We start from the raw sequence: 11,504 nt of genomic DNA, 5'->3' as shown, positions 1-11,504 counted from the left end.
GACTAGTCTAGGTTCGGATGCATAGTGACGTCATGAATCTGTTGGACAGGAAGCGCTAGGGGGCGTGGCGGAGGGCAGGGATCACCGTCCTCTATACTGATCCGCATTTATCAGCTACCCCTGTAACGGACCTGGATTTTCTCTTATAAAATAATACACTTCATCACACCACCACAAATACCCATATGAAAACAACTGTGTGCCCGGGAACCACACGTGGTCTTTATCCTGGTGGTGTTGCATTACTTGCCACACTGAAGCTGGTAGACATCCACTGTGAGGAGAGTTAAGGCAGCCATCCTCATTCATTCCCTCATTAGGTTTTGGAGTAAAATTCAACCCCCAGAATAGCTTTTCTGTTAAAAGTACAGGACATACTACCACTACGTCTACTGTCTGTGTTTCTTTGTTAAGACTCTACTTAGGTTTTTAGGTAACATACTTGCATAAAAACGTCCAAAGACAACTCTACAGTCAAAAGTAAAGCCAGATTACTCATGTTCTCTACAGACTGAGCATTGGCCACAAGTACAATCTCACATGCTGAAGGAGAGCATTAAAAGGTGAGCACAAGAGCAACAGTATTCTCTGGGAAGGATGTGGTTTCAACCCTAGTTCAGTTCACTACTTTAGTAAGAAACCTTGAAAATGACTACTCTAGAAAGTACTACACAAGGAAAAGAAAAAAAGAAGAGAAAAAGTAAATAATAGTAGAGTTACTACGTTTTGTGAGGCCTAAGGTATAAAGGGAAATGTACTTTTTACCTCATTACTTTTACTGGACAGCTGTACTTGTTTACATCTTGTAGTTATTTTTAGTTATTTTACATTTATGTAAATACATTTCACTGAAATATGTACTTGATGAAGCACTATTCATTTGTGGTATTTGAGCAGCTTTTACACCTTTTGACAACAGTGACCAAACTGACCAAAGGTATCATCATCCATTCACTTTAAAATCAATTCCAAAAAAAAAGAAAGCATCAAAAGTTTAATATTTTGAAATAAATTATGTTAAATGCATTTCTGAGAGTGTGGTCTACTCTTTAAGGTTATAAAAACTGGGCTGTTGAAGGAAGCTTTATTTTGAAATAACAGTTTATTATAAATAATAAAACACTTCAGGATTTTATTTTTTCAAAATGTAAAAATATTTTTTTTCCCCAAGTTATTTTAAGAATATAATAAAAGTTCAACATCTTGCACACATTTGAAGAGTAGTTTCCAAAATACAATAGAAAAACCTACATTATTTCAATTCATTCTGCACATTAATATAATACACATTTCACTTAGCCAAAGACTGACACTGTACAAATACATGATGTGAATTCAGTGTACATAGTTTTACACTTGATGACACTTTCTTCAGGTTTTACAATGCAGAACCAATCCTGATGTTGAGAAATAATGTATACATACAGATAAGTCTGAATCCCTGCTTTTATTCCTATAATGTCTGTTTGGCCTTCTGCACAGGAGCAGGAACATCAGCAACATTATGCAGAAACTCATACAGCAACTTAGCATTGTTAGCATTTCCAAGTGTTTCTGCTAGCTTTTCCTGACTTAGTTTGGCTAGATCTGCCAGGCTGTCTGCATTTCTTATCAGAGCCGTAAAGTTTTTTGCATTGACCCCAGGCATTTTTAACAGGAAGTCATAAGGTCCAGGGTTGTAGAGGCCTGCTGTTTCAGCCACCATGTCCGACTCAGCTGTGACTGCCTGAGCAGCTGCAACATCGGGTTCGAGGCGGCCTTGTTTCAGCTCCAGGAAGAGGTCAGCTGTGACGTGTGGGGAGGGGCACCAGAGTATACGGAGCCGAGGGAAATGCAAGGTAAGTAAGGTGAGTTTTGAGGAGATGTCATTAGATGATATCTCATGACGGAAATCTGATCGGGCCATTAAAGAAAATGGTTTAGCTGGGTCAAACTCAATGAGCAGTGCTGGTTTCCTGTAGTAGCGGGTCATGGAGAGACACTGGGTGTAGAGACGGCCGCTCTGTAAAGAGCCAATCAGATCACTGACGCTCTTGCGCTCCACGCATGTGTCCGGGGTCAGGATATAGTCACCAACTTCTAGGGTGATGGGCTCGATGTCTAGTCCACGGCGGTGCAGCAAGGAGGGGAGTTCACTTCGGAACTCACGCATGTCCACAATGACTCGTGAGGGCTCTTTGGGCTGCTCCTGGCCTCCTAGTCATTAGACAGGAAATGGAAATACAAAATAATGAAACACTTATTCCAAGAAAAATCATCAAGGAAATTTAAAGAGAATCAAAACTGAAACAAATGTAGGCCTTTCAAAAACGACTGAAATAGACATGCCTGCTTTGCGGCTGTTGGTGGTGGCATTGGCAGGATCTAGATTTCTAGCAAGGTCCAGGTTGGTGTCCTCACGTCCCTCCCTCTCCTCTGGGATGACCATAGTAGCTTTTTCCCTACAGTATTATTACACACAAACACACACACAAACACACACACACACACACATACACACACACACACACGTATCAATGAGAAGCCAACACCTCAGAAATCCCAAATTTACAAATACTCAAAAGGTACTTGATTGGAAAGAAATGGTTCAGACCTGATGAGGTGTTCAAAGGCTTTCTTCTCCTTAGACAGTGCCGTCAGGTACTTCTGTTCTTCTGTTGAGCCTCCATAGATGAGGAAATACACCCTAAGTGGCTTTCCAGGCCGGCTTGCTTTGTAGATCTCCAGTTGTCGTACAAAACTTACTTCAGCGTCATACAGCACCACAAAACTGGGCTCCACCTCGTGCAGCACGCGCGTCAAGCTGTGGGGGTCAGTGCAGCCTTTAAGTGGGTGGATGACAGTCAGTGGCTCCTTCAGGACACCGTAGTAAGCACTGGATGACAAATCCAGTTTCAGTTGTTCTTCCTCATCTCCATTCTCCTCCATCAGTTCATCCTCGTCTCCGCTGCTGCCCATCACTGCTGCTTCATCTGTCTCCTCCTTTCCGACCATCTGGGTCAGGGTCAGAGACGGTCTGCTTTTACTCTTCGAGGGCTTTGTGGTTTTCTTCTGTGCAGGCTCCTTCCCCTTGGCTCCTTTTTTGGGCCGTCCTTTGTCCTTTTTTTGTGAGTCAAGTTCAAAGGCAGCAGCTGCAGCGGAGTCCCGTTTACCAATTGTGCGGGCGTATAGTCCGTTGAGCAGCCGATCCGAGCCGTGCCTGATGTACTGCTGCAGTTGGGCACAAGTCCGGTCATCACTGGCACAGATCAGCACATGACCTGGAGGCGACATGTTAGGTAGTAAGACAAATATACACCACAGATTTCAAAATACCATTTTCATGGTGGATATTTGGCCTCGTCTAACGTGGGTGTCATAAGTACTGAACTATTTGAGAAAAGTATCTAAATAGACTTTTTCTGACTAGGCATGTTCCTAACAACTCCCTTCCCTGCCGATTAAACGGAAATTTAAATTTAGACTACTTGACTAGTCTAAAAGGAAGCAATCAGAAAACACTCAAAATTCATCACAATTTAATTGGGATCACAGTGTCTGCGGGAAAACAATGTCATATTGGTTTACCAAGTGTAGTTAATGTTAGCAGTTTCAGCACCAGCAGCCTTCTTACCTTGCAGGTTAATGTCCACATGCCTGTGTTGAATATGATTACACATTGTTGCTCTGGTCGAGTGGTTATATGTCAGTTTATTCTGACACAGCCTACATACAACCTTTTTTTTAATTTTCTAGGTCAAAATACTGCCAAACCACACCGGTTTTACTATATGAGCGTAATAAATTAAGAACAGACCCTTCTAGATGCACCGAAGATGCTGTAAAAGGATGGAGAGGTCTGGTGAGTCAAAGGCCACACCAAGGTCTAGCAGAACGAGAACGGAGCTTTCACTTTTATGTGCAGCAAGGAGTAAGTAATTCGTCAGGTTAACTAAGGCCGTCTCAGTACTATGGAGAGCTCTTGAACTAGATTGAAAGCTATCAAAAATGCTGTTGGCACTCATATATGCAATCAGCTGAGGTGCAATAATTATCTCTTGCACCTTAGATAAGACTGAAATTTTCAAAATAGGATGGTAGTTGGTGAGAGAGAGCAGGTCAAGATTAGGTAGGACACTTGTGTCTGTTCAGTTAGAGTACTAATATTCTCCAAATTTTTAACAAAGTAATTCAGACAGTCCACCGCTAATTCAGGGCTAGGTTCAATATTAGTGGTGGTGAAACTGCTCACAACAGAGTAAATAACCTTAAATAATCAATTTGAGTAACGGGCAATTCTGAAAATCAAACCAGAAAAATAGGCTGATCTTGCCTCTTTAATTGCAGTCTGATAGCGGACCATGTGACTTGTTAGGATGTTAAGGGAGAGCTGCAACCTATTAGCCTTCCATTTACGTTCAGCTTTCCTGCATTCCTCTTGAGGGCCCAAGTTTGCTCATTGAGCCATGGAGAAGGATTTGACTTTTTCTCTCTGAGTTTGAGAGGAGCAATATGGTAAAGGATAAAAAAGGCAGATATTGTTGGAAGAATTAGCCAAGGCATCAGGGCACTACAGCCTCACAGAATTAACTGGCAGAATCAGCAGTAAGGACACGTGACAGGACAGTAGCACAAGACTTACCAGTGGCTGGAGGTAAAGAAAGATTAAAAACAATAGGTTTATGATCTGAGACATAAAAGTCAACAAGATTCACATACAAGGGGAAAAACCGCTAGTGAGGACCAGATCTAAGGTATGCGCTTGTTACCTTAAATTTGATTTAAGGTAAAAAACTCAATAAGATCCAGGAAATCACGGGAAAGGGGATTAGAAGCACAGGATACATGGATGGCAAAATCACCAAGGATGAGAACTGTATCATATTTGGGTATATAACGAGAGAGGAGCTCAGAAAATTCATGAATAAAACCATTTAGCTAAGGACGTCTGTATAAAATTATAAAGAGCAAGGAACTGGGCCAGTAATTTAGAAACTTAAAATTTCAAAAGAGTTAAAAGAACCAAAAGACACAAAAGAGCCCTCAAAACTATTTTTATAGATGACAGCAGTGCCACCACCCCGACTCAAATGCTGGAGGAGATGAAAATGAGAAGAAGTTATTGGGGGTAGCCTTAATTAAGGGGACAATATCATGTGGAGCGAACCAAGTCTCAGTAGCCATAAATAGTCCAGGCAATTAGAAGTTATAAAATCATTGCAAATTAAGGTCTTATTGGAAAGAGATTGGACATTCAACAGAGTGGTAGGTGACAGAACAGGGAGATTTGACCAATCCGAGACTGTAGCAGCTGGAAAAGAAAAAGTCTTTGCTGACTTGATTTTAATTTTTCCAATAATGGAGTCACCAATTATCAGCGTTTTAGGTTGGGAGGAATGTGCTTCCCAATTCTGTGAAGGACCTGGAACCCCAGAGCTGGACCCTGGCACGTGCTTGGAATGCGCCATATCAGCCTGAAGCTCAGGGCAGCGAAGAGCAGGCAGTGGAGCTACACCCCAGGCCATCCTTTGGGGGATAGATGGCCTGAGAGCAGTCCAGCGTCAGGTGATGAGAGGGGCCCATCGCTGGCCTGGGTCACCAATGCGCAGTCGGCATCGGCATTGGGTGCAGGGCACTGACAGGCCAATGGGGGGAATTACTGCAGATCCAGGATGTCAATTTTTTTTTCAGCTTGATATCCTGAGGCTGTTGAGAGTGGCAAGACCGCGTGCCACTGCGTTTCCCTCTGCCAACAACAGTCCAGCCATCAGCAGGCTCAATAAAGGGGGTAGAGGTAGCAGAAGCTTTTGGTTTAGCTCATAGGAGGATCCAGGGATCTTCAGCCTATCTGGGGGCAGCCTCCTGGGCTCCTGTGGCCAAGGAGCAGGACCAAGAGATGGCGGTGCTGTTATCCGCCAGTACCGGAGCTGAACAGTCGGGGGAGCAGGTTGTGCTGGCCTTGTCCTGGACATCGCAGCCATTGGAGCCCGGGACAACAAGTTGTTTAGCCTGGGCAGTAGCGACAGCTGAGAACTCCAAGATAAGTTTGTCCTTCTGTTGGAGTCCGGCCTCCAGGCAATATATGTTTTTCAATTTTGAAAAGGTAAGATGGCAGGACTCACACACAGCCATCACATTAGTAGATAGCAGTACTAAGTAGTTAAGATATTATATTAGTGGTATACTTAACATCACTTAAGATTACTCAGTAATTTTCAAATATGATCATGACATTAATAAGTGGCATTATATTTATCAGGTAGTTGGTAATAATGACTGCTGATAAGTCAATGTTTAAATATCTGACTGTTAAGCTAACGTTAGCGTCACAGACTGACAAGAAAAACTGCTTTACAGCCTGAAATACTGGAAATCCCAATTTCTAGATTAGCTCAAAACAATGATACGATGTGCTTAAAAGTTAAACAAGAGATCCCGAGAACTGTCTTCATAAGCAATCTGCCAGATGCAAATCGACAGTTATACCTGCTGACTGAAACTGACTGCATGTGATGTAATCATTTAGATTGTTTATTTAGAAAAAGACATGCCACTTTGTTGGGCCTTTTTGAACAGAAAAAGACACAGCCCGTTCCTTATTATTTCAAGGATAAAAATTAAACAGAATGGTGTATATTCTTCAAAATGTATGTTAATTAACTACAACTGAGGAAATCTCCCAGCAACAGTTGTTATTATAGCCAGTGAAATCAGCGGTTGCGAACTCAAAATTTCACTTTCTACAGCTACTTAGGACACTGATAATAATAAAATTTATGATTAAACTATTGCAGATCTTGCAATTTGAAAATTGCACCCTTTTAAATTGCAATTTTGATATAAAAACAATTAATTATTTGGCTCAATGTCTGCATTGCACTAGGTATACCATGAGGCCATGTGAGTGAGATGGCATGCACAACACCAGGGCCTTGAATTGGTGCACCTAAATGATATGCACACATAATCCTAACACTTAAACATGGTCTTTTCAGCTATGAAAAAAACAACCATGTCCAAAAAATGTCCATGTAAAAATGTGAGAAACACAATGAAAGTTGGCCTATTCTATATTCAGTATTTACTCCATATTCATTGGAACTTGTTTGCCTCACTGTGTATACTGCAAGTACAGTATGTATGCGTGAGGCATATGATGCAGTCTACAAAAACATGACACTAGGCAGTGATCCAGGACAAATTAACAAACCCTGAGGCTAGCACTGTAAAATGTCAGCTGTGTTTAATTTATATTACAGTTCAACATGAGGATTTCATTTTCCTATGTGCTTTTCCTTTGTTCGTGCTACTTACTCTAGTAAGTTAAAATTTAAATCACCCTTAGATCATTTTAATGCATAACAAAACCAACTTTTAGAAATCTAAAAAGTAGCATCTCTGAAATTTAGTTAATATAGTATATTATGTATATATGTAAATCTATAGATTGAAATGCACTGTTGAGATTATGGACCATCATCATGCTTCAACAGCAGTGAGCTCTAACCTGGTTCATGTTGAGAGCTCTTGTTTTCCCTCTCAATCTCCTGCAGCACCTCAGTCAGAGCCTCCCACTTTGGGCTCTTCTCCAGCACCAGGTCTCGTTTTACCCCTGAAATACACAAACACATAGAGCCTTTAGTAATCTCAACAATACACATACATGTCGATAACATTACAGATATATACACCGAGGCACACATTGTCACAGATCTGTTCACGGGTCAGTCACCTGAGGCAGAGGATAACTTTGGTTTTTCGGCCTCTGCTCCCACTTTGAGTTTCTTCTTGCTCTCAGTGATGCGGTACACTCGACTCCTGGCGTTCACAAACATGGACGTGCTGGAGTCCAGGAACAGCCACCCTGATGGTTACAACAACAGGCACATGCAATCAAATAGGGATAATGAAGGGGAATTACGGACATTAAGTACAATTTTTTACTCAAAGTAAGTACTCCGAGCAGATAATTATATCTAGTTTACCGGAATTGGAGCCAAAGATCTTTTGGCTGGAGCGCAGCGACTCGAGCAGATTGAGGAAGGTGACACAGTCGTACTGGGTGAGGTAGAGTAGGAGAACCCTCAGCACCTTCAGGTCTTGGACCAGGGCCTTGGTCTTGGCTCCCAGCTGGTGCCACAGGGGGTCCAGGTAGTGACGGATGGTCTGGATAGAGTAAGATGAGGTCAAATAAGGTTCAACCACTTGTAGTAAATCCTCTAATGACGGACGAGAGCAAAAAAGGCATCTCAACTTTTTAATTAAAAGAATGTATCCTGTTTAAAGTGGACAGAGAGTTAGGAGAGAGCAGAGGGGACTCGTAAGGAAGTACTCACGTAACAACACAATAAAACAGCAAGATGGCAGATTAGGAGTAATATTATGCAGTTCCCATTACATTTCTCCTTCCCATTTATTTATTTTTTTTAAAATCAGTAATCAACATTTTAATCAAATGCGTTCTATAGGCTGGAGTCTAATTCAGTGCCAAGGCAGCTTAACATGTCACATGTCAGTAACACAGTAGCAGACCTTTTCAAAAGCATTTCCTAGTGTGTTCTCCAGTGAGAGGTCCTCAGCCTCCAGGCTGGGATTGTAGCGTTTCAGCTCCTTCAGACAGGCACTCATAATGTCCAGGATGGAGCTCTGAATGGCCCTCATGGCTGGTGTCAATGATACATGGAGCTCCACCACCTCTGGCTTATGCCTATCCAGTGCTGTGTTTACTGATGCTTGGAACCTGTTGAAATGAAGCAGGTTAAGATAACGAAGGTAAAGATGGATGGGAGAAGCACTTCCTTTTCCTGCTACGACATGTAAAATGTATGTCCCATCATACCTGGGCCACAGATAGAGCTTCTTGACGAAGAGGTTCCTCATCACTCGCTCCACCTGGCAGAACCCCGAGGAAAATGCTGTGGCCTTGTCAGTGAAGGCCTTAATGAAGCCTGTCTTGTTCTTCTGTCTGAACAGACGAAGAATGAAAGCCTCCTGACATGACTCGATGATTTTATGGGCGCGATACACCAGGATGCCTGAAAGGTTCGTACAGAACGACAGGAAAAATCGTAACACCTGCTCAGTGTAATGCAATGCAATATCCAGCAAAAAATTGCTCACTTACAAATTTTTTCTTTAAACAACTGCCACTTTTTGTGGCAATAGTCCGGTACATTTAAGTATAGACCTAACATTAGATGCAAATTTTAAAGTGTACTTAACCCAATCAGTTATATTATTAAAAAAAACAAACAAAAAAAACCTCAACTGACTCAACTGACTATAATTAGATATTTGCCTGTTTACTCTGTTAACAATATCAGAGAAAAATTAGAAACTTGGCTTTAACTGTTGTTTCTCATATTAGTCCCCATATTAAATGACCTGTCAATCACTTTGTGAGTGAAAGCATCCGCCAATCAAGTGTTTTTTCTGAAATTTTGGTAGACAGTCTACCGTTGCGTTTACATTTGGATCATAGACTGCGCCTTTAAGATTACTATTGTTCCTTTATAACTCAGATGGACAACACTATTAGCACTGAAATGCCCATGCCTCTAACCAGGCCAAAGCCAATTAATCATATGTTAAAACTTAAAACTAGTTATATCCATTATTAACCCTACATTAGAGCCATTTAAAAATATTACATGTATGTAATTGTAGTGATAACTGACATACTGCAGTATTATAACATGCAAATACAAAGACACAAACAAATCTTGTCCTAAAGTAACTGAGACTAGTAATTGCTAGATCCCAGCATGTAACAAGACCACCATGGCTCTCATTTTAGCCATGATCAGGCGGCGCTCTGACCTGAAATGAGGTGAGCCGGGATGCGATCGGTAAGGAAGTCCACCACCAGGATTCTGCTGGTGACAAACAGCACTCCTCCCTCGGTGTAAACATTATAACGCTCCGCGCTCAGGACATCGCTGGTCACTGTCCTGGGCAGGTGGGTCACGCCCTCCACTCGCAACTGCTCCGTGAGATACTCCTGAGGAAGGAGCACAAGTAAGAAACTGTGTTTGCTAAACCCCGCTCTGAGTAAACTCACATATTGGTTGCCGCGAGGTGTGCGTGTGGAGCTCTGAGCTTTAATACCCGGGAGACATACAAGCATCTGGCCTAGTGCAGCATTCAAGTCCACCGCACGGTCACTGGGTGGAAAGTCCTGAAAAAGCTGGTCTATGAATAAGAGGACAAGGCATGTGTGACTGCAATTTAACTGGGAACGTTTATTATCAAGAAGGTATCCTACAGTACGAAGGGCCATTGGTTGCTTCTTCTTTGAAGTGGGACAACACTGCCATAGTCATGTGGAATAATATCGGACACAAAGCAGCGGCCAAGATGAGATGTATGGGATGTTTTACGGTAGTGTGGATACTAACAACAACAAAGTAGTAAAGCCACTATGTCATGTTCTGATGTTCCCTTTATGTAAGTCCATCCCAGTAATAGCATGCCATGACTTAGTGGCGATGTATTATGTTTAAACAGCCACCTTATTTAAGCGTCTGTAAACGAATAACCGACATTGCCACCTTCCCCTTCTACACACTCCCGTGCTTTGCCCCTCGAGTCACACGGCGACGGGACATGAAGCCGGGTGGCGAGGCTTAACCCGTGCGCTCCGAACCTGTTCGGGTGTGGTTGTGTTGAGCAGGAGGACCAGGCTGCCCTGCTCCGAGTAAACCCGCATGAACTGCAGCAGGACGCGGTCGATCCCCATCCCCTCCGCCGCCACCAGCAGCCCGTCACAGCCGAACAGATTCAGAAACATCTCGGTCTCGAACTCCAGCAGCGGCGGCGCCGCCATGTTTGGGGCCGGCGGAGCGGCGAAAGTCAGAGGTCTTCTCTCACTGCCGGTGATAAAAGTGTCAGCTGAAGGCGCTGCAAGCCATTGTGAGACAGCCACGGACGGGCCGCTCGGATCTGTTATTCAATTGCACATCCGGCCGTGTGGCGCTAAAAGCAAAGGCGAACTCGCCGGTTTATGTGACGTTTAAGACCAACAGCGCCATCTAGTGACCTGGAGCATTGTAGCGGATAGAAAATATGTCTGCTCCTTTTTTATGACCTATGTGGGGTTTTTGCATCACATTGGCTGCTGGTGGTTTAGTCACTGTTCACACAAAAAACACTGCAAACAATACAGATGTGGTTTTATTCTCCCTCTCTCCCTGTTTTTACAAATACCCCTCTTTCACATTCTCACGAAAACATAATGGCAGTTTTGTAAGACTCCTGAGCTGAGCCTTTAAACGTTTGTGGAATTACTCCAAAACTGCTTCCAAAATATTTTTGACTACCTAAAAAGGATGCAAGCTTTTTAACAGACAACTCTAAGATCTCTGAGGTTGGATTTTCCCACAAGCTCGTGAGTGCATCAGTTAAGATAGAGAACCGTCTCTGCTCTCAGTTGTATTCCCACACAATTGTAATATAATAATGATAATGATGCGTCAAGTTGATTTTCATAGCATACCAAACTTTAACTACTTTGGGAAAGGGTAAGC

At 42.6% G+C, this 11,504-nt stretch overlaps 1 protein-coding gene across 1 annotated transcript; it reads right to left on the bottom strand.

Annotated features, from left to right (window-relative positions):
• Window positions 1-1,083: 1,083 nt before the first annotated feature.
• Window positions 1,084-10,961, bottom strand: ercc4 (excision repair cross-complementation group 4). Its single transcript, XM_040136049.1, has 10 exons — window positions 10,625-10,961; window positions 9,799-9,979; window positions 8,819-9,014; window positions 8,512-8,719; window positions 7,965-8,145; window positions 7,712-7,843; window positions 7,487-7,591; window positions 2,594-3,260; window positions 2,329-2,441; window positions 1,084-2,196 (listed from the first exon to the last, which is right to left on the bottom strand). Exons 1-10 carry the CDS (start codon window positions 10,802-10,804, stop codon window positions 1,454-1,456), a joined length of 2,706 nt encoding a protein of 901 aa, XP_039991983.1. The 5' UTR covers window positions 10,805-10,961; the 3' UTR covers window positions 1,084-1,453.
• Window positions 10,962-11,504: the final 543 nt, after the last annotated feature.

Source organism: Xiphias gladius, chromosome 9, assembly GCF_016859285.1.
Source record: "Xiphias gladius isolate SHS-SW01 ecotype Sanya breed wild chromosome 9, ASM1685928v1, whole genome shotgun sequence".
Classification (NCBI taxonomy): Eukaryota; Metazoa; Chordata; class Actinopteri; order Istiophoriformes; family Xiphiidae; genus Xiphias; species Xiphias gladius.
The sequence above is the reverse complement of the archived record's forward strand: the minus strand, read 5'-3'. Positions and strand labels throughout refer to the sequence as shown.

Coding starts and splice junctions, on each gene's coding strand:
- ercc4 (XM_040136049.1), bottom strand. CDS start 10,804: ATGGCGGCGCCGCCGCTGCTGGAGTTCGAGACCGAGATGTTTCTGAAT. Junction 7,592..7,711: donor AAAGTTATCCTCTGCCTCAG/GTGACTGACCCG, acceptor TGTGTATTTCAG/GGGTAAAACGAGACCTGGTG. Junction 2,197..2,328: donor CACCAACAGCCGCAAAGCAG/GCATGTCTATTT, acceptor TCTAATGACTAG/GAGGCCAGGAGCAGCCCAAA.